Consider the following 24,070-nt stretch of genomic DNA (forward strand, 5'->3'; position numbering starts at 1 on the left):
TCAGTAGTCAACACCGAAGGCATCCAAGGTTAGTGGTGTCTGGGTGTGAGAGTGAGTGGAGAAGATATTGCAGATAACAGTGAGAGTGGTAAAGCTTAGGCCTGGGTAAAAGGTGGATGCAGTGCTAGAGATAGAGTCAGTGTGAAGCATCGAAAATGGTGACACCTTTGCTGATGGAGTAGAGAAGGTAATTTACCTTTTTCCTACATTGTTGTGAATTTCACTAATTGGCTGAGACAGCACTGAGCTGGGTGGGAACCTAAGGACAGGCTAGCATGGTTTGGCCTCCTCAGCTGAAGGTGGCAAATTGTTCTGTGAACAGTACATGGTAAGATGGGACTAGAACTGGGTGAGAGGCGTACCATGGGGTAGAGTGCGTGTTTAATGAGACAACTTCAGCAAGAGATCTCATCAGGCCTCGAGTAAAAACCTTCCAGAAAACCTATTGCAACTGACTCATAGCTAGAAAAGAAATCTAGTTCCCAATTACAGTTTTAGTTGAAATATGCAACATGTATTCTTCAAACACTGGTGATGAAAGCAAGAAATCTCTGCATAAGGTAAAGTTGATGTACTTTTTAATGGGGCAGTGCTGATTGAGCACCACTAAAATAATCTGAGTCTTTTTAGGCCACGTTGGAACTAATCAAGGCTGATGCTTTCTCAAGTTTCCTTGCTTTCTCAAGCCCTGGCTTCAGTGGCTCTATCTCTTCACCCCAGGCAGATGAGCAACCATCAAACTCCATTACTCAGGCAACTTGAAGGACTGGGCAAATATTAGGAAGGAAAGTAAAGTTAAACAGACTGCTGTCAAATTGGAAGTATGTTCTCCCCTTGCTCTGACCTGACCTGTTCCTCACAGTCTATTGCCCTTCCTCATTTTCCAGACTTCAGCATTCACCCATCATTCTCCTCTCAGAACCTGCACCTGAAAAAATGTTCCAAACAATATAGGGGAAAAACAAAAAGCAAATTCATATGATGAAAGTAAACATTAGAAACATATCATTAAGAGCAACACCAATGACTATCATTTTTCAAAAGTGCAAGAAACTACAATTCAAAAGCAGATAGGTTTCACAGAAAACAATTTACAGAAAGTAACAACATTATTCCTCTCTTTCAAATCTGGGGAAATCTTAGTTAACAAGAGTGAAAGAGGGACTGGAATAGAGCCATCTGATGTTTTTGTAGGACAGAGCAGAGCCAAACAAATGACATGAACTTGCAAATCCAGATGACGTTACAACTTTGATAAATGCCCAGATGTGCAAGGGAAGAATATTAGGACCAATTAGTATGTATAGATTTAAATACTTTTTAATAATCTGTCCTGAAACAACCAACTACTTAAATTAACTAATTAGAACTTAGGATCAAATATCATCATGCACTGTTTTAATTAGACATTTCTCTTTGTGCACAGTTTATGACTTGGCAGGTTTCATACGATACAACCCACAGGAAAGCAACACCACGGCGTACAGATCCATGGATCAGTAACAATTTCTAATAAATCACTGAATAAATTATTTATATTAATTACTTTGAATTTAAGATTAAATGTAATTGCTTGGTTTTTCATTTAGAAAAGAAACGAAGAATTATCAATCAATGCCAAATTTAAACAAAAGCAAACTATTCCAGTTTTTGAAAATCTGAAATCAAAATAAAATACTGCAGACACCCAGCAGGTCTGGCAGCACTGCAGAGACAAACCAGCTTTTTTTTGCTGTAGAGGCAGTAAGCTTGAGTTGGGAAATTTTCCACCTCAGCAGATCCACCTCAAAGTTTCACTGCATGAAGGCAGTATTTACTGTGGGAATACCTTGGGAGCCATGAAAAGAGAAAATATATTTCTAACATTTTAATAGAGATCATGACATATTTGATGTGGAAAAAATATTCCGCAACCTATTACAAGATTTGAAATTCTGTCGAGTGTTGAGTCTGGAACAAAATCATACCTTCTGTTTGTTGTTAAGATCTAGTTGATTTACTGGACAAGTCAGTTCTGAGAATAAAGAGTAAAACCATAATACGTCACTGAAACACAAACACACAATCCTGCACAATTTTTATGAATAATAAACAAAGGTTTACCAAAGAAATAAAGATAACATAGAATGAACCAAAATATCTACTTAGTACCAATTCAAAGATTTTGAAACATAATAAAAATATAAACTCTTTAATCCCAAAACAATTGTTTATAAATTGAAAAAAAAAAGAAAACCACTTCTACATGTATTTGACACAAAAACTGGAATTATTGATAGTGAGGAGGATGGTCTCAGGCTACAAACGTATACTGATCACCTGGGCAGGGCAATTGCAGATGGAATTTAATTCTGATAAGTGTGAGGTGATGTGTATTGGAAGGTCTAAGAAAGGAAGGATTTACACAACAAATTTGATTTTGATTTTTATTGTCACATGTATTTTACATAATATAATAAAATATACTGAAAAGCTTCCATTTGTTACCATGGTACAGTGTCATTTTGAATAATTTAAGAATAAGAGAAAAAAGAAAGATATTGCTTAAAGAGAGTCCATCAGTCAGTCCTGAACCAGTTCATCACCATGAATGATACCTGCGCCACCATCCCTCTTGCCGCCACTTCACCACTGTCTACACCAAACCCAACCAACATTGAAATCACTGATCCTCAAGAACCATCTTTGCCACTGGGCTAATGCTCCACTGCTGACACCACCTGCACCAGACTCAATCAATGTCAGAGTTGTGTCTCTTGCCGCTGGGACTCACTTCCCCAATATTGCTGTGAATCCGTTCCACTGCCACTTCACTGCCAGCACCAGACCCAACCAACAACAAAGTCACCAGTCCTTGGGTGCAATCTTCTGCTGCTGGGCGTACCTCACCAACATCACCTCTGCTGATGTAGTAGCCACTGATTCCAGGCCCTGTGCTTGCTGCATAAAAGTAAGTAAAAGCTCACTCAAGCTCCATGCTGGGTCCACTCTCCTCTACTCTGGGCCCTCTTAAGGTCTGCACTCTGGGCCCACTCAAGGTCTGCCTTAGGCCCGACCAAGGTCCCTAGGGGATACTGAGGAACAAACAGACCTTGGTGTGTAAGTTCATAGATCCCAGAAGGTGTCAACACAGGCAGGATGACGAAGACAGCATATGGGATGCCTGCCTTCATTAGCCAAGCCATAGAATATAGGAGCAAGGAAGTCTTGTTACAACTTTGTAAAGCATTGGTTAGGCCACAGATGGAATCTGGGTGCAGTTCTGGTCGCCACTCTTTTGGAAGGACGTGATTGCATTGGAAGGATGTGATTGCACTGGAGATGGTGCAGCAAAGATTCACCAGGATGTTGCCTGGGATAAAAAGTCTCAGTTATGAGGAGAGACTGGAAAGGCTGGGTTTGTTTTCCTTAGAGCAAAGGAGGCTGAGGGGAGATCTGTTTGAGATATATAAAATTATGAGAGGCATAGATGATAGATCATGAAAATCTTTTCCCCATGGAAGATGCATTTGAGACCAGAGGGCTTAAGTTTAGAGGAGTTTTGAGGAAAGTCTTCTCAGCCAGAAGGTGGTAGAAATATGAAATGTACTGCCTGAGGGTGTGGTGAGGCTACATACTCATGCAAAACAGGAGAAGCATCTAGATGATAACTTAAAGTCCCAGGCCATAGCAGCTTTGGACCTTTTCGGTCTGCTTTTTTAAAAATTATTTTTCTAATCAACCTGTTCAGAGATGTTGTTACACGTCTGGAGCAGGTGAGTCTTGAACGCAAGTTACTTGGTCCAGAGGTAGGAACACTACCACTGTGCAACAGGATGGCCCCCAACCTTTTCTTATCATGAAATATTTTGATGAGTTTCTAGCTTTCTTAATTTATTGTGAAAGTGATTAGCACCAATTGAACAAAGGGCTTTCAGCTGATTGATAGAGAATTGCCAATACAAGTAGGTCCCCTTGATCTAAATTTTAGGCAAGAGTCTGACCACTAATACAAGGTTAAACTTGAGAAATTCTTACAGCTAACTTCCACTTTCAATCAAAGTCCTAAGTTCTCATTCCATCTCATCATACTCCAGTGCAGTCTAACAGTGTGCCCACTACCAACTGTGCAGTTTCTAAAATTAAAGTGATAATTGGTTATAGACTCTTTGATGTGGGACTATGAATTCCAGTGCTTATGGTTAAAATGGGTGTTTGCACTTGAATAAACTAAGTTTCATTGGAATGCTTAATTAAGTTGATGGAGTGTAAATATAGTCAATGCCAAAAGTTACAGGCTAACAGCAGACATTTTAATTGTTAATGTTCAAAATTTTAAAATAGTGTCTGAATGCTCACAATATACTGGAATATGGCATGCCTTCACCTTAGGTGTGAAAATGTGGACTTGTCCACTTTGGCAAGAAGAATTGAAAAACGATGTCATAATTAAATGGAGAGAGATCAGAAAACACAGAGATCTAGATACTGTGGTGCACGAATCACAAAAATCTACTATCCAGGCCAAGCAAGTAATTAAGGAAGTAAATGGAATGCTGGTGTTTATTGCAAGGGGAATGGGATATAAAATTGAGAAGCTTTAATACAGCTGTACAGATCCTTGGTTTTCTTTTCTGAGAGATCTTTGCCTTTTTGATCATATTGCACCTGCACTTATCATTTCCTCTGTCAGAGTATTCTGGCATTCTGGCAAAGTTATAACAGGTAATCATTGGTGCAAGACCAAGCAGTCTGTTGGATTTTGCTTTGAGCGACTCTTAGTACATTCAGAATATTCTCACCTAGATCTCCTTTGTAATTAATGAGAGTATGTTGCTGACTTCCAGGACGGGTTCTGTTACAGTGTTGTGAACCTCCAACCAGTCAACAGTCTCCACTCTTGTTTCCCATGTGTTGGGAACGTGGCACTGTCAATTGACACGACTGAACAGCAGCCTTCCCACACAAGTGCAGAACTAAATTGAAACATATTCTGAGACACTATTTGCATGTTGCACTATTTGCTTTCATCTACAAGAGTAGAAATAATTCTCAACTTGGCTATGAAATAGATCAAGTAAGTGAGCTAAATAACTCAGAAGAGTTTTTCAAAATATAAATTGCTGCTTGTTTTTCTCATGAACTGAAATATAAAGGCCTAAGAATTGCTTTACGTGAATCTGGTAACAGAAGCTGAGCCTCTGTTATATGAGACTGCCAAGCTATACTAAAAGATAAGAAGAATAACTTATTTATAGAAAAGTCAGATTGTGGCTGTGTGAATTGTAGTTTATGCAGGATTGAAGATGATTTTAATGTAGTGAGGTCATTTTTAATTTGTCGCCCGTGTTTAAAACTGTCTTGCTGATCAGGCACTCTACTAATTTACATCAAAAACATTTGTAGGAATGTGGTGAAGATTCCTTAATGGGCAAGTGATCCTGTATACTTGGTTTCTAAACGAATGGCAAATTGAAAATCTAGCTCCTAAGTTTTCAAACACTCTGTGATGTAAAAGCATGTTTTTACTTCAGAAAGTTAAAAAGCAGGAGCAGCTGTGGTGATCACTGGTGAAAGAAGGTACAGGGTTACCATGTTAATGTAAAATATGGCCAGTATCTTATAGAGGCCTGAACAGCCTCCATGTCCCACCACACAATTGCTTCTCAGGCACATTCCATGGGTACCAGCTACAGACATGCATGTTCTCGGACACTGGCATCTGTCACATACCAGCTTGTAAGAACCTTCATGTCAAATGCCCGATTAACTTGCAGTACCTTCAGTGCTGCACCTCAGGGAACACCAGCAACTATCAGTATAATGCAGCAGCAACGACACACTGTGGTCAGGGACATGCAACCAAGCCTGCAGCATGCTGCATCTTATGACTGTTCCTTTGTTGCCTTAGTGCACACTCACTTAGAGCCTACCTGGGTGCTCACAGCATCCCCTCCTTGTGTTTTTAGAACCTTGCCTCTCAGCCAGAGTTACCAGATTCTCAGTACTACCGAATTTCTGTGTCATTTAGTATAGATACGAAGCCAGGAAGCCTGTCTTGGTTGTCAGTGATCCTCAGTGAAACTCACAGGAGGTAGCCTTTGGTACAGAGATCCCAGCTCAGTAAGTCAACAGCAGCCTCCAGTACCAGTCCTGGGGTTTGGACTAAGTCAGTCAGCTGCTTGGAGCAATCAGAGTCAGGATTCTGTCGTCTTAAGGAGTGAGGAGATGAATGTCAGGCAGCCATCACCCATCTTGATTCGTTCTGCCCTATTGCAAGCTCTTCACCTCCTTGATCAATGACCAAGCAGGAATTAAGAGAGATGGAAATGGGTGCAGATCTTTTTTACTTTTTGTGAAGGTGGAGAGGTGTCCTGCCTGAATGAGAGGGCATGCAGGGTAGTGATGTCACGTTGGGAAAGAAGGAAAGTGTTGCTAATAATATTGAGAATGGTGGAGCATGAGCCTTGGTTGGAGATGGTTGATAGGAAAGGTAGAGTGAGCATGAGGCATTGGAGAGAAGTTGGTGGTACTTACTTACACTGGTAGCATGGAGAAGGTCATTTGCTTCAGATGGATGATATTGCACTGACCCCGATGGCGATCTCAAACTGGTGTCACTTGATATTTGGACCTCCTTTCCTAGTCTTGGGAGAAGAGGATATCCTGCTTCTGCACCAATGTTCCCTCTCGGCTGCATGGCTGCTACTCTGAGCTTCTTCAGAGACTCTGCACTTGCTGATCAGCATGCCAATGCATCAACCTCTGGCAATTCTGTGCACAGACCTTGAAGATATCCGCACCAAAAAATAATGAGGGGGCATTGTTCTGCACCACCCTGTCCATCAAGATCTTCAGGCTTCTGTCCAGAAAGCAAGGCACTAATTTGTACTTACTGCCAAATCTAGGGTAAATTTCAGAAACCTTGCAGAGCAGCACAAGTCTAAAAATGCTTATTTGGGTGTACAGTGGTCTTTTTAAAAATGATGCTACACCAGGGTGATATGATGGCTCAGTCGTTAGCTCTGCTGCCTCACAGCACCAGGACCCAGTTTCAATTCTAGCCTCAGGTAACTGTGTGGAGTTTGAACATTCTCCCTGTGTCTGCATGGTTTCCTCCAGCTGTTCCAGTTTCCTCCCACTGTCCAGAGATGTGCAGGCTAAGTGGATTAATCAAAGGAAATTGCAGGGATGAGGTAGGTCTGGGTAGGATGCTCATTTGGTGGGGGTGGGGGGGAGGTGGTCAGTGTGGACTCAATGGGCCAAATGACCTGCTTCTATTATTTAATGATTCTCATGAATTCTGATGTATTCCCAGCAGTGGCATTTTGTTCTGGATACCTTGAGTAGTAAGATGAGGCCAAAATCAGATGAGAGGAGCCCTATGGGTGGGGTCCTTACTTTCTACTAGTTGACTTCAGCATCTGCAGTCCTCACTTTCTCTTATAGTTTGTCACTGAGATGTGTTTGGGAAGTTGCAGTGAAAGAGCTCACTATGTCTCACACAGAGGGAAATGACATTCAATAAAACTGAAAGTTAACTGATAAGTGTAAGATTCAACCGTTTTCTTAGTCTTGAAAGCTTATTTCTGAGGATACAATTTCATAAAATGCAAACTATTTAATTTGCATTTTCAGTTAAGTAACAGGCTAATTACATTCCCTGTGAAAATTTTTGAGTCTTTTAGTAGTTAACTGATTGATTGTAAAGATTTGAGTTAATTACCACTGTGTTAGTCACTGGATAAGTATACAGTCACCAAATACAATATAGAAGTATTTTTCACGTTTAGAGATTATTTTATCCTGGTACGGGCCAGCGAGTCCTAGATTCTGGTGTGTGGGGTGTTGGTTTGACTGCATGTATCAGAGGACTGTTCAGATTCTCCAGTACTCCAGTTCAAAGCTGCCAGCCTTCATATCTCCCCTATCAATTTAACTCAATTCTTTAACACTTCTTCTCACCATCCCACCTCCAATGTCCCCAGATGCAGTTATTCCATTATGTACTCTCAGATTTTCAGTATTTCTGACAAAGAAACAAAAGCCAGTAATCCCAGATGTTGGTATTCTTCCAGGCAATGCTCCTCAATGTTGTAATTCCCCAATCAATGCTCTTAGATGCTCCAGCTTCTTTGCTTCATGCTGTTAGACCTGGCTGGCACTAAAGTTAGCAGGCCAAAGGGCACTCCTTCCTAGAATCCCAAGCATAGGGACCCACTCATCAATATGACGAGACCTGAGAGTCACCCCCAGAGCACAATGGGCTTTTAATGATAGGCATTGTTGGAAGGCATGCTAGTTAATACTTGGATAACCTGGCAGTGGAACGTTGTTTTGGCAACAACACGTGATAAGATGGGCCTGGAATTAGATGTGAGGGACAGGAGAGGGTCAAGGTTTGTAGTTAATGAGGTGATTTTGGTAATGTATGGTGAGAAAAATGTACTAGGCCTTGAGGAGGCAAACCATCCATGAAACTTGACAAAACTTGCACTTTGAATCAAAATGTAAGATTCAGTGCATGTTTCTTTTGATTTTATGAAGTTTTTTTTGATCGATAGTTCAAGCAGCTATTACTTCACTCCTAAATAGTAATCAAGAAATTGGGGTTTAGGATTCATTAGATAATAGTTACTCATTTGTGTGATGGCATGAAAAGTAGTTCTTAAATTAGAGTTATTTGGTCTGATTTTTTAACCCATTCAAAACTCATCTACATGCACAGAGTAAAGTTCAAGCCCATTGTTTCAGAGATGCAGTCAAGTAATTAAACCTAATTTCATATTTTAATTAACTATATCTGCCGAAGTGGCCTTCAATAACAAATAATTTTCTCAAATGATTAAAATTATTTTCAGTACATGTCATCTTGTTTTAAGTCTATTTTACAATGGAATGCCCAATGAAAAGTAGTTATCCAAGTTTTTAATATGTAGCATCATACTTTTTTAAAATCATGCATGAGATATGGGCAAGCAGGCCGTGTCAATGTTTATTGTCCATCACTAATTGCCCTTGGGAAGGTAGTGGTGAGCTGTATATAATGCCTTTGTATGTAATATATATCTTTACTTGTCAAAGGAGCCTAGTCATTTCTTATATTTTGGCATTAATTGGAGCAAATAATTTTGTCACTCATACAAACGATGAAAGGAATTGGAGTTGATACGTTCATCATCAGTTTTTGCCTTGGCCAGTTGTGCCAGTTTTACAAAATATTCTTGGAAAAGAAGTCAATAGGAATGCACTGTCAATATGAAAATGAAAAACAAGAGCTAATTTCTAAGTAAACAGAAGCTGTTAATTTTGTCAAATATAGTTACGATTCATCTTTTAAAATGTCCATTCATGTACAGTGTGTGCCCATACATTTTTGGATGAAAAGTCCAAGAGATTCCACTAAAAGTAACAGTGGATGTTTTGTTACACGTCAGAAATCTGTAGTCCTTTATCATACCACTCATTAGAACTATCCAGTTAATTTCCATCTCTTAGAGATGGAGATCCTAAGGATGAGACATCTCCCACCCTCCAGAAGTGGCGGGGAAGATAGTAGCAAGGGCAAGTCATCAGGTTGGTGCCAGGGGGTGGTAATTAACTCCAATCTTTACAATCAATCAGTTAACTACTAAAAGACTCAAAAATTTTCACAGGGAATGTAATTAGCCTGTTACTTAACTGAAAATGCAAATTAAATAGTTTGCATTTTATGAAATTGTATCCTCAGAAATAAGCTTTCAAGACTAAGAAAAGGGTTGAATCTTACACTTATCAGTTAACTTTTAGTTTTATTGAATGTCATCTCAGGAGTTAAGTTTTGGGCAGGAGCAAAGGTGTTCTTTTTGACGAGTTGCCAATAAAGGCCATTTATCAGTTAATTAATAGACATTTGAGGGTTGCAGTCCTCTGCTCACCTGATTGCTTCTGCCTCTGTTACCAGCCCGTGAGAAATACAGCAACCTTCCTGATTGATACACTAGGATGGGCCTTGATCATCTCCCAACTGGGAACTGGTGGAACACAGATCCCTCTGAACTCAACTCCCCATGACTATGACTCCTTGATTCACCCCACCCCCACCCCAAAAGTCACTTAGAATCCCTGTCCTTCTGGTCTTCAGAGCTACTGTACAGCTAGCATCCTCCACATGCAAGATGATGCTGCTCCTCAAAGTGGCTGTGTGCATCTGATTGGCTGACAGCTAAAGGTGGGAATGGGACATCTTGGCCGCGTGACCTGATTTGATAAGATCCCTGTCAGGTCACTAAAGTGCAATATTGACATTTGATCAGATGGACTTTCTTGTTGGTCGGGCTTGGAAGAGCATCTCATTCTTAAAGACTTCCACACCTCCACTTAGAAGAAAAAATAACAAATCATGGTCCTATGTTCCATTGTTCCTTATGTTTTGAACATTGTGACATGGACGAAGCATGACGAATGCTGGTAACTACCATCTGAATCTAAATGATCAAGTAAGAAATATGTCAGTGAACAGCTGGTTGGCTATTGTTCTTGCTTAAGGAACTTTAAACTAAGTTACAGTCCCTAATCAACTGTAAAAGAGACCTGTTGCTTGAATAGAAAAATAAAAATAAAGCATAAATATTTTGTCAGTAATTATAGAGTATATAGCTTAGCTTTTTCATTGACATTAATTTCATCTTGAATTTTATAAGATAACAACTGTAGAAAAATATAGTTACAAAACTGTTGTTCTTTGTTGACAGCAGTAACTGAACAGTGATGGCATCTTGTGTGACATTTTTGTCAATGGAATTGAAACAGTAAACCCATTGCAATCATGGTTCAGTAGGCAGGCTCATTTATTGTAAGCTGTAGGCACACAATATAACTGCAGGATTCAGCAATTTGACTGCTGGCATCTGAATTATGTGCTCAGCATAGTTATGTGAAGTTGCTCTTTCTGTGCTGTAAGGCTAATACCACAAGACCAGCATATAAAAATACAGACTTGGTGGTTGCATGTTTGTTTGTGTTTCATTCTTATTTTCTCAAGTGATTAATTAGTATACAGATTTTAAAATCTTTAAAATGTATCCTTGAAGAGTCTCATCTCAAAGTGCCACTTTAAAAACACAAATAATTACCTTGAACAAAAACATATATTTTTGTAGTTAGTCCCAAGAGTGATGTTTTAAAGAAAAATTCTATTTAAATGTGAACAAGGAAATTACTGTGCCTGACTGAATGACATGAGCTAACACACAAAGTCAAATATGAAACCCAGAATAGTTGTTTACTGATGTTATTTCAGATTGTTTATTCTCCCAGACTCAGATAATCTTCTTCATTTCATGTCCTTTATTTGATTCAGTGGTATCTCAATTATTATTGTGCCAAGAAAATAATGGGGGAAAAATACTGGGGAAATAAAGAAAAGCCAGTTTTAGATCATAAATTTTAAATTTCAAAGTCTTGTGTGCACCTGAACCTGGTAAGCTTTTCCATAAATCATATTAAATATGCATTTTAAAGAAAATCTCCATGAGTGTTTTAAAGGAATAAAATAATTGTGAGCCCTGAAACAAGATGATTAACGAAAAACAGGGAATTTTGTTATTTGTATATATTTGATAAACATGGTAAGAAAATTAATAACTTTATTTTCTTAGAAGCAAAATACATACAATTTTTTTTTAATGTCTGTACAGCACTGTAGTTAGAATGTTCCCCAAATATTTCCTTGCAATTTGTGTGCCATACAGTTTTCACCCATGGTACAATGTTTTTTTCTGACTTGTGGGCTAATGGATCCTTTTTTGTGATTGAATTATCTGTGGCAAGCGGTTCCATGGTGAATATTAGTGATGTTGTGACGATGTTTTTGGATGTTTCCATTGTTCACTTCATGCTTTGGTTACAAAATAATGTTTTTGTTACCAATTTAAACCTTAAAGTTTATTTCAATTCTAAGAATGTTATAAAAGTGTTAGTTTAACAAGAAAACTTATATTGAAAAGAAAAATTAAAAATTGAACAGTAATAGCTTAAAGACTTTTGACACAAGTCATTGTTGATTTCACTGTTGTAGGGGAAAGGCGCTAGGGCTGCAGATAAGGGTGTTACCATGGTGATGAAGGAGATACCGAGGGAGGAGTCTGGAGAAGGAAAACCCCTCCTCACTGTGACATCACAGGTGGGCAGCATCATGCCAACATCAGGTTGGCATGTGGTCATTCAGTCATGTGAACTGAATGTATGAGGACAATGTTATGAAACACAGTTTAAGATGGAAGCATTCCTTAAATATGATTAATTCAGTTAATAATGTAATATCTAACTAATGTTTGCCTACTGTACCATCATTAACATCCATCCCATTCTGTGTTAATTGCTTTCAAATCATGTTACCAGAGGGACCCATTCTTCCAATTGATTTTGAGGGACATCAGTTTGTTCATAATTTCCTCAAATGCTGAGCTCAGTTTTGACAAATCTAGACAAGTAGCGTTTTGGTACGTTACATAGACTAAGGTAGAGTCTTAGTCCAACTTCAGTCCACTTACATCTAGAATACAATTTTGAATCCTGTACTGCTTCTGTCTATTTAAAAATATAATTTTAAAATGGGCTTCACTACAATAGCTTACAAGTCGTATCAGTTTTCAACTGTAAAAGTGCATCATATTCACTTATTTAACGAAGGGTAGACCTGTGAAATAATATATTGAAGAATCAGATTAAAAGCACAGATCATATTCTTTCCCTCTTATCCAGCCATGTCAAAGCATAATATTTATTTATTCAAGTTTGTGGTCTATTTTCTAATTCGAGAGTTTAGTATTTTTGATTCATTTGCATTTGTGATGACTCATATTTGTGGTGTGTTCTGTCCTTTGTAAATGTGACATGGGTCCTTTTCTTGCCTTTACATTTTTCTTCACATATCATCAGTGTTTTTGCTGGTTGTAACTAAATATGATTCTTAATGCACCAAAAGGTTTCATTTTATATTAGTTTTAACATGAATATTCCCTTGTTGCTAATTGCAAAGCTGTGAATTGCTTATTTCTATATTAAATGGCACATTCAGTCTTCGTTATTTCTTCATTCTGCAGTTTAATTGAAATTGATGGAGTTATTTATGCAATTTTACCCTTTCCAATGTGGCAATAATTGCAAAAGATATGGTGTTGCAAAGCTGTGGCCATTCTAGCGAACACCCGTCATAACTTCTGTAGGAATCTGAGATAACAGCTGAAAACTAATCCCAGCCTCATGTTGATGCTTCCTGCAAGATATAGTGTGAATGAATCACACACCTCGACAATGTGATCAGTGTAAAAAGATACCGCACGTTTGAAGTTGCAGTGAATCTCGTCCTCATTTAGACCCAGTGTAAGTTTATTTGTATCTCCCACACAAGTTAAGAGTAGATGTGAGTCTCACCTGTATATGCAGGCCAGGTTTAGTCACTGGATCCTGAAAGACAAAGGTAAAGTATTTTATTTTATTACAAGTGATCCTTGATATCCCTCTTTTGAAGCAACTTAAAGGTTTTCCATTAAGACAAACTCAAACAGTTAAAGGAAGCGTAGTAACTTAAACAACTTAAAATAAAATACCCAGAATTGGTAAAGCACACACAAATTCCACCCCTCAAGTTCCTGTGCCCACTGGTTGTATAGAACCTCAATAGTATGAGCAGTTGTCCTGTGCTCCTTCTCCCCCTGACACACACAGACATAGCCACAGAAGAGAGGCAGGTGATCAGACTAAACCACCCCCAACTGACTTCCTACTGCTGCCTGATCTTGTTCATAGCCACCTTGGCCAGATTTAGAAGTAATTCAAAAAAGTAGACCCACAATTTACACCTTTTCTTTTCCATTTGGCTCTTGCAATGAGGGGCTGGTGGGGGCAGACACCAAGGTGCTAGACAACTTCTTTGGACTAGCAGACTTTTATTGGACATGTCATACATTGGAGGCAATGCCATGGTGGTAAGTAACCATCCAAAATCCTGGGCTAATGTTCTGGGGACACTGATTCAAATCTAACAATGACAACATGTGGAATTTAATTCCTATTAATAATTCTGGAATTGAAAGCTCATTTCGGTGACGGTGACTATGAAACTGTTACTCATCATCAGAAAAACCCATCAAGTTCAATAATTTGCTTTCAGGCAAGAAATCTTACCTGGTCTGGCATATGTATCACTTGAAACCCATTTTCTTGTGGCAAATCTTTCACTGCCCTCTGAAATGATCCATCAATCATTCATTTATAAGGGCAATTAAAGATGGACAGCAAATGTTGTCCTTGCTGGTGATGCTTATATCCCATAAAAGAATGTGGAAAGAAAGGTGTTGAGCATATGAGGGTAAACCAAATGCACAGCAAATTTCCCTTACCTTTGGCCCCTTTCTAGAACCCATACCTGCAAACTTAATGTCAGCAAAAATGGCCACAGGCCAACTCCTTAATACACTTCCCAGAAATGTACCCATTACCACAAATTTTCATGCCTTTTATAGACTTGTAAATTATGAAAATATTAAAAATAAACTGTCCATAGCCGAAAGTTACAGCAACATTCAACTACAAACATACATATGAACATTTTGAATTAGGAGCAGGAAGAGACCATTCAGCCACTTGAACTCCCTCTACCATCAGATTGTTTCTGATCTGATTACTCCACATTCCTGCCTGCACCTTTATAACTTGCCATTCTTTTGCTTATCAAGGATCTACCTACCTCTGCCTGAATAATCTTCAAGGACTCTGCTTCTACCATCTTTTGAGAAAGAGAGGTTTCAATGACTATTTGTGGGGGAAAAAAACTTAGCTCTGCCTTAAAATGGTAACCCCTTGTTTGAAACCATGGCTCCTAGTTCAAGAATCGCTCTCATGACAACAAATCCTTTTCGCATGAACTCTGCGAAGACCCTAAGATCTTTCATGTTTCAGCTGCATCATTTATTGCATTCTAAATTCTAACAGAAAAAGGCCAGCCTGTCTAACCTTTCCTGCTAAACAACTCGGTCATTCCAGATACTGATCTGGTAAACCTTCTCTGAACTGCTTCTAATGTATTTGCATCCCTCCATAAGGAAGATTATTACTGTATAGAGCATTCCACATGTGGCCTCATTAATGTCCTGTATACCTAAAATATTTATTTTGTATTCAATTCTCATTATAATAAATTAACACATTGTATTTAACTTCCTTTATTATTTGTTGCTCCTGCATACTAACCTTTTGTGATTCCTACATTCTGACACTCAGACCCCTCTGCAATCTCTCACCAATTAGAGTATATGCTTCTTTGTTATTCTTCCCACCAAAGTGGACAAATTTACATTTTTCAACATTATACTTCATTGATATTTTCAGCTTCAATAAATTTCATTGACTTGAGATATTCTATTATTTTTTAGTTATGAATGATACTTATTAAATTTAGTGGGTATGAGGGCAGGTCACAGATTGAGAATTCTGCAGTTGATTCTCAAACCTGTCCACCATTTGCAAAATACAAGACAACAATGTGATGGAATACTCTCCACTTGCCTAGAAGAGTGTAACTCCAAGAACACACTATATCATTTGGTCAAAGTAGCCTGCTTGATTGGCACCCCATCTACACCTTAAATATTGGTTCACTCTCATCAGGTCTCAGTGGCAGTAGTGTGTACCATCTGCAAAATACAGTGCAGAAATTCAAGGCTCCACTGCCCAAGCTTGTAACCTCTACCACCTAGGAGAAAATGGGCAACAAACAGATGAGAACATCACCAGCTTCAAGTTCCCTTTCAAGTCACACACCATCCTGCCTGGGAAGTATATCACCATTTCTTCACTATTGCTGGGTCAAAATCTTGGAACCTTCCTTTCTGATAGTATTGTGGCTGTGCATGGATCATACACACTGCATTAGGTGGGTACAAATGGCTCACTACCAACTTGTTCAAGAAAAGCAGAGATGGCAACAATGCCAGCCTTGCCAGCGACAATCACATTACATAAATGAAATGCATAGTAATTGATTGGATTTGGATTCTGCTCCCATCTCATGATGTAATCTGCCAAAAAGATATAGCAATGTGCAATGTTGATCGAGCAGGGCTTCAGAAGAACAGGAGGAAATTGAATAAGTCAATGAAAACCAATATGGACAATGTATTTAGCAGCTAGCTACCCAAGGAAATTGGATACAATGAATCTGCTAAAGCAATAGGGCAGTTTGGAGATAACCGAGCTGGTAGACTGCTTGAAACTTGTGCATTTTAGCCAGGGCTTCAAGAAGAGCCAATACATATTACCCTGCAGAATGTCTAATATCTCAGATATTTGGATAGCAAGGCCCCTAAAACTAGGCATAATGTGTGATCTAATAGAGATTATGGTATCAGTGTGTGTGGTTGACATTGAGTACCCATACAATACAAATGTATCAGGAGCTCCGGACCTTTTGATGCTATAGAAATCCCTACTGCTAAAGTATCAAAGACAAGATGGTCCTGCATATTTCTATTATCATCTTTGATCGATTCAGCATCTTACACAATCACTGTTTAATCTTTGCTTAGGGCTAGAGATCTGAGTTGCTTCTCTGACCAAGACTACTGAATGTAGCACCCCCCAACTTCTGCTCCACCCAACACGCACACACATTCAGCCGGGTCCAGCAAAGTCTTTCCAGAAAAAATAGCTCACTATTTCATTGGTGTCACTTCAGTCTCATTCCTTCAGTGCAAATGTCCTTAAGACATAGATGAAGCAGGTCATTCAGATCAAGCTACTGGTCCAGTCCATTTATGCCAGTGCTTTTTGAGAAATATTCTACGATGAATCTGAAACTAAGGCAAATATCATGCAGACTCACCAATGGATTCAGTTCCATAGAGTCTTATTTAGACTACCTGGAAATTTAACATATTGGATTCCCTATATAATCAGCTGATTCTTTTGATAGATAAATCAAGTAGGTTTACAAGTCACAAAATCAGATCAATCATAATGTTAAAAAAGGAAAACCACCTACCTAATACTTCATTTTCCCTTTTCTAATTTGATTGGATGGAAGTTGTTCTAATACCCAATTAAATACTTCAGACTAGCTTTTTTTTAAAAGAGTTCAAGAAGTTTGCTCTAGTTCAAAAATATCGGTGATCATGAAATTCTCTCTATCGCAATAATTTTAAAAGTGCGTTCTCCTATAGAACCGACACCTTGTGTTTTTGTTTTGAGTCATCCAAAGAATATTGGATAGAAATTGGACCCCACTGCACAGCCTTTTTGGGTGCAGAAGAAAGGCAAAGTATTTAGATTTTGCGGGTCTTTCTCCTGAGCTCCAAGTGTGTTCAAAATGCATTTGATGCCACCACTAAAATCTAAAGCAGTCATCAGATTGTGAAGCATCTGGAGCATTTTCCAGGGATCTCATCTTCGAAATTTGTCAACACTGAGAGCAACCATTGTTCCTATTGCAGTCCAACCATCAAACCTTATAGGCGGTTTCTGGAGGCCCCCACCTAAAATTTCAATCTCATTTTACCATGGTACTTACCCCCACAATATTAATGGCCCAAATTGAATCTCAGAGTTCAGTATCTGTGTTTGGAGACCTGAAAGGTATCTGCTTAGTTTTGGTCATGTCTTGTGTGCTTCTGGCTCCTGATGTGCACTACTCATTCATCACCCAAATTTAGACAAAATTTTAGGCCAATATTTTCCAATAGTGCAACTGATTCACAAAAATTAATTGATTACATTTGACCTATAAGTAAATCATGCAAAGTGTTAAATATTAGACAGATTTATTTAACCAATTTTCAGACATTTTCTAATTCTATGATATTCTAAATGCACACTATTATTAATTACTTTTATTTATAATTTAAAATTTTGATTGTTGAGAAATATCATGCTTGAGGGTTAATTCATTCATTCAGCTCCGATATGAGTGAGGATCCAATCCAGTCAGATGGTTTGTAAATACCATACTTAAATGAATAATACATTTTCAGTCCATTTCAGAGTGAATTTGAGTTAGCAATTCATACACTAGCCAGCATTTGAAGATGCTGAATTGGTTTACTTAATGTTGAAGCAACAAAAAGCTACTAAGGGAAACTAAATGATTTTAAAAATACTGATTCAGTATAGCTAAGGCACATGCCTGGGTTAAAGTACATGGGGAGGCTTTTTTAACTGTAACTAAATCTCTTTTTATTTTAAGATGGAGGGCAGAATCATACATGGGTCTGAATGATATGGGTTATGGAGAGATCTCCGGTAGAGTCACGCGAGAAGTCTGGCAATGCCTATCTCAGCATCAGGAGCAACTCACTGCAACTCCTATGCATTTGCTAAGTAGTGAGGCAAGTTTCTCACTAGGCAGAGTGGATCGCCAGTTAAGCAGGATTGTAGATTGTTAAATGCCTTATTAAATGCATAACTCAACCATTAGTATTAAGCTTCTAATCTTACTGAACACTCAGAACAAACTGGACTTCAAGAATTCTCAACAAGGGCAGGCTTTATACAATTAATGGTAAAGCCCTGTGTAATGTTGTGCAACAGAGATACCGAAGGGTTCAGGTACATAATTCTTTGAAATTTGTATCACATGTAGGCAGGGGGTTTAAAAGGTGTTTAGCATGCTGCTTTCATTGCTCAGACCTTTGAGATGTCATGCTAAGGTTGTACAGGACGTTGATGAGGCATCTTCTGGGGTACTGTGTCCAGTTCTGGTCACCCTGTTATAGAAAGGATATTATTAAATTGGAGAAGGTTCAGAAAAGATTTACCAGGATGTTGCCAGGAATGGAAGGTTTGTGTTGTAAAGATTGGGGCATTTTTTCCTTGGAACGTAGGAAGTTGAGGGCTGACCTTAGAGGTTTGTAAGCTCCTGAGGGCATAGATAAGGTGAAGAGCAAAGATCTTTTCCCAAAGGTGGAACTAGGGGACATATTTTTCAGGTGAGAGGAGAGAGATTTAAAAAGGAATTTGAGGGGCAACATTTTTAGACAGAGAATGGTTGGTGTATGGAATGATCTGCCAGAGGAAGAAGGTGGATGCAAGTACAGTTACAACATTTAAAATACATTTGGAAAGTACCTGAATAGGAAAGGTTTGGAGGGATATGGGCCAAATGCAGATAGGTGGGAATAGCTTAGTTTGGGAACATGGTCAGCGTAAACTAGTTGGATGGAATGGTCTGTATGATTCTATGACATGGAAATCAGAGTGAGTGCCTGGTAACTTCAGTTTGCTGTTGACTGCAACAAGTCGCCATATTGTTCTGCACCAAAGAGCATCTTAAGGCACAATCCCCAACTAGGAACCCCAGCCATATATCCCCCTTATCACAATCATCTGCGTCTGAATGTTTGCCACCCCCTGCATCATCACTCACCTCAGAATCCTCATCGCATCTCTATGGCCCTCTCTTGGGATACATTGGAAGCAAAGACCTGCATTTCAGGATGCACTAGCAACTAGTGTTAAAGGACTGCTGAAAGAACACTCTGCAAACAGGGACAGGCACCTAGTTCACAGATTGGACCAGGCTGCATCTCAGGACTGCGCTCTCATTATCAATGTATTCAACCATGTGGTGCCGACCTGCATTCTCAGCGGTGATACTTTGCCTTGCCTTACCGTGCCTATAATTGCAGTCATGCAAGCGGGTAGCTCGCTTTTCTGCTCAGCAGTCTTCATCAACGGGGTATGCATCTTGCTGTATGGCAGTCTGATACGTCACCTCACACCTGCACTATGAGCCAGCAACTTACACAGCAAGCATGCGATATATGCAGCAAGCAAGCGACCATGTCTTAAACTCTTAGGATAATATTCCTTTGAAGTGCATCAAGGCATCTGTCAGTCAGTGGGACCCTGGCTCAGTAAGTTAAAGGCAGCCTCCAGTACCAGTCCAGGGTTGGCCATAGTTAGGTATCTAGTCAAAGTGTTCTTTGCCGAGGGTTGGGGGAGTGAGTCGCAGTTAGATCTGTGGCTCTGTAGCACACAGTTCGGGGGGGGCGGGGTAATTGCACAACTGGCATAAGTCAGGAGTCTGGTGCTCTGGTCAGGGGCTGTGTGTTAGATCACTCAAGGGAGTGGGCCATGGTCAGCTCATCAAGTCTATCCAGAGAAATTTTATGGAAAGGGGTTTAGGCATGGAATGTCAAGGGGCCACTGCTGCAGGAATTGGGCACAGGAATCTATTCATTAGGTCTAGAGGCAACAGGCTGGGAGAATGGGAAGATGACTGTGGTGAAGGGAAGCGGGCAGGAAAACTGTAAAACATGGATGGGATGGATGTCATGCAGGAGGACTTTTTATACAGCCAGGTTCATTTTGGCTTTAAGGAAGGAAGGCCCACCACTATGACACCCTTTAGAGTGCAAGGACATTACACACAAACCCATGCATGATACAGGATGCCGACCTGTGGACTCCCTAATCTCTCATGATCCTGTGGCTTTGGGCCTTAGTGGTGCTGCTCACATCCCTGCCCCAGTTATTTCTGGCTACTTCATTTACACCAGCACTTTGGATGTAGAAACTACAGAAAGATTAGTGCTGTTGAAGGGACAATGGTGCCAGCGTGACCTATTGCCCTACATATGACTTGTTCACCTTGCTTCCACATGCTGCGGCAGGCTGTCAACATGGACGTCAATCCTTGGTACATCCTGTGTACCACAGTTACATTTGGGGCTACAGAAAGAGTCCAACAAAAACATGTAAATTTATACAAGCGTGATACTTTGTATACAATTCAATGTCAACATATGCAACCAAAGTGCCCTCAATAGTTTTTATTTCTCTCCCACCCACTTCATCTTGTTCCAGGTACCACAACTGGGGTGCAGGCAGCCTGTTCAGCAGTGGAGCCTGTCAGCCCTCGTGTTTTAGTTGGACAGTCCATGGGCCATTTGTGCCTGAATGGCCCTGACATTCTTAGGGTTTCTTAGAAGCTAATGGCCTTCCCTGGTCTTGAACATCCAAGGGTCAAAGTGGGTGGAGGCAACATGGAGATGGAGGGTCTGTCCATTTGTGGAGTATCCTGAGAGGAAACTTCTGAGAGGGCTGTGTGTGATTTCTTCTCCAGCTGGGATTGCTCTGTCTCCTTGAGAGGGAGGAGCACCTCAAGTGTATGTCAGATTCCCCCACCCCCACTGGCATTCCATCTTCAGTCCTGAGGACCCAGATTTGGGTTGATACAGTACAGGTGTTGGCACCTATCCAAACCTTGAGATGCTGGATCTGGCTCCCCATTGGCAGCTGCCAACCTGTCCATAAAGGCAGCCAGACAGTTGCATGCTTGAGGCACAGCTGGATCCCCACAGCACTCTCTGGGCGATCAAGGTCAATGTGTCCCACATCTGTGCTGCTCCTGTTCCTCCTTGTGCATGTGGATAAACTCCAGGATTGCTGACATCACAGGGTTTTCGCATGTCTGGGGATGGGTAGGGGCCTGATCTTGGGCTGTTAACCGACAGTGAGTGGTCTAGCAGCTCTTAAGCTTTCTCAACATGCTGTTAGTATCTGACCTGGTTAGGCCTTCAGGAGTAAGCCTTCTTAATGCTTCCTCTGAGATCTTGGTCCTCAGAGGTCCAGATAGTAGCTTCTGATAGAGCCACCAACCTAAGTCATGGATATCCCACTGACACGTGCAAGACAAAGGAGAAAGGAGGCAGGCATCATGGGAGGTTGGAATGGGTGAAAATGAGTGAAGGAAGATGTTGAAGGTAATAGTAAAGTGACAGAGTATGAACCTTGGTGGGAGGTGATGCATTAACAGGGAGAGACTGAGTGGGAGCTGGCTGAGAGAGAAGAGTGGCACTGAACCTAGCAGAGTGGAGATGGTCATTGACATTCTTCCAGCACTGCTGGCCAATCATCCGCACTATAGAGACAGCAGTGTTTTGGATGGCAACCGCAGACCAAGCTGCCAGGGTCTGGTGATGTGATCTGTTATTCTGATGTCCTTCCTCTGGATCAGGACTCCTCTATGACCTCATAATGCCATCTTCCTCTTCTCTGACACCTTCACACTGTGCACATCACCGAGGAGTGCATCTTCAGAATGCAAGTGCTTCACCAGGTGTACAGTGACCTTTTAAAGATGGTGCAGGCACCACTGTCATGCTGGTGTTTCGGCAGATATGTGCTGAAAGATGAGTATTTCTGTGAATGGAGCATGGTAACATAGGGCTAGACTTGGATAAGAGGGATGACATGGGGCAAGGTAGATAGTTAAGAAGTTGAGATAAGATACGGCTAGTAATTTTGGTACAAACCACAGCAAAAACTCTCCAAAACTCTTGATGGCACTCATATAGCACTCCTCACTTAAAAGGTAGAATTCAGCTTAGAGTCTGTTGATGTTGACAGTAGCTATTCAACAAAGGTGATGTGGGAGGGGTATAATTATTGAGCTAAGTCTGCATTACGTGTAAACAAACCTAACTTGAAAATGCTTCCATTGTAAAAGATACTAACAGATCTTTCATTATTTTGTTTCTGTATTTTGTATATGAGGATGTGTTGTTTCATTGATTTATGTGCACAAATAAGTCAACTTCCATTAGGTATAAAAATTTTTAGACTACCGATTAATAGTAACTTGAAGATTGAATTCTGCAGCCATTATCCCAAAAAGAAATGAACATTAGTGCCTTTTATTTTTCAATTTCTTCACCTTTTTTGCATAGCATTATCTTTTATTTGAGTCACTTTAACTGCAGTAATCAACAGGATGGTATGTCAGATATATTAGTTGAAGTTATTGGTATTTAGCAAAACTGAGGGAAACAATGAATTTGGCATTCTGTGGGACTTAATACCAATTTGAACATTGCCCTGGATTTTGTAGCATTGGGGTGTGCTAGGATTTGGTGAACTTGAAGTGTCATATCTGACACCACTGTGGAGAACTGGGGGTAGAATGTGGGTTTAGCTCACTTGCAGACTCCAAAAGCCTGTCATTTGGGAATTGAAGATTTTGATCTGGCAGAATTTATTTAAATGCTTCTCAAAGATGGTTAAAACATTAGGCAGAACTTTTCATTCCATTCAGTGGCATGGGTAATCAGAGAAATCTAGGAAAATGAAAAATATTAGAATCTCAACATTGAGAACACAATTTCAGACTTCCCTCTTTAAAGTTTAGAATATCACTAATTTCTGTGCATTTGTCTGTCCTTAAAAAGCCCACAACCTTCATTTGTTTGGAGCACTCTTATTCCATGAGAACCTAAATGTGGCCAGTTCCCAACATAAAATTCAGAGTGGTTATCTGGTAGCAGCAACCTGCCACTTACTTCTCTGGACTGTTACCCAATTCTATCTTCATCACTAAGTTAAAAATCACACAACACCAGGTTATAGTCCAACAGGTTTAATTGGAAGCACAATTGTGGACAATAACCTGGTGTTGTGTGATTTTTAACTTTGTGCAACCCAGTCCAACACCGGCATCTCCAAATCATATCTTCATCACAGTATCCTTGCTTCCTCCTTCATTACTGTTCTCCTCCAACCTTCGCCCAAGTCAATAAGTGTGGCACTGGAACATTTTTTGACTCTGATCTCCATCTGTAGTCCTCACTTTCTCCTTTGTCCAAGTCAGCTGGCAAGTAAGAAGGTTCACCTTCTTCCTGCCCTACCATGCATTGCGTTTCACCTGGAATACTGCACTGACCTATGTTGCTATCTCAGTGCAGGCTTGCTGAGTCAGGTGGCATGGCTTCCTTTGCCAGTCAGTAGAAGAAAGTATGTCCTCCTGACCACCATCTAGGTTCATTTCGTCAGGGTTTCATTATTGGTTTCTGGACACGGGCACATTTTCTCAGAATGTATCACTTTATCGTTTTGGCTTTATCTTTCTCACTGAGTAGAATATTTATTATATATTAATAAGGTACATCTCGTAGCAATTAAAGCTAGTACTTTTGAGAAACTTTCAAAGGGCGGTTAAGGTTTCGTGGTAGTGTCCTTAACTCCAAATCAGGAGGCCTGGGTTCATGTCTTACCTGCTTCAGAGGATGCAATAAAAGAATTTTTTTTTATGTGTTAACAACATTTAAATTAGCATAGG

The 24,070-nt window shown here is 39.9% G+C and overlaps 1 protein-coding gene across 6 annotated transcripts in view; it reads left to right on the forward strand.

Moving 5' to 3' along the window:
• pex5la (peroxisomal biogenesis factor 5-like a) overlaps window positions 1-24,070 on the forward strand; it is a 166,234-nt gene that overhangs the window by 55,049 nt on the left and 87,115 nt on the right. For 3 of the 6 annotated variants that reach the window (XM_043702242.2, XM_087993569.1, XM_043702241.2), the window contains exon 2: window positions 12,038-12,142. The exons of 2 other annotated variants lie outside the window; for them this stretch is intronic. In XM_043702242.2, the coding sequence (XP_043558177.1) occupies window positions 12,038-12,142 (105 nt within the window). Of the gene's footprint in view, window positions 1-5,034; window positions 5,057-12,037; window positions 12,143-24,070 lie in introns of those variants that run through there. One more of the 6 variants, XM_043702243.2, reaches the window with a different exon arrangement.

This window comes from Chiloscyllium plagiosum, unplaced genomic scaffold (assembly GCF_037043375.1).
Source record: "Chiloscyllium plagiosum isolate Xiang-an unplaced genomic scaffold, Cpla_swu_hap1 HiC_scaffold_13, whole genome shotgun sequence".
NCBI lineage: Eukaryota > Metazoa > Chordata > Chondrichthyes > Orectolobiformes > Hemiscylliidae > Chiloscyllium > Chiloscyllium plagiosum.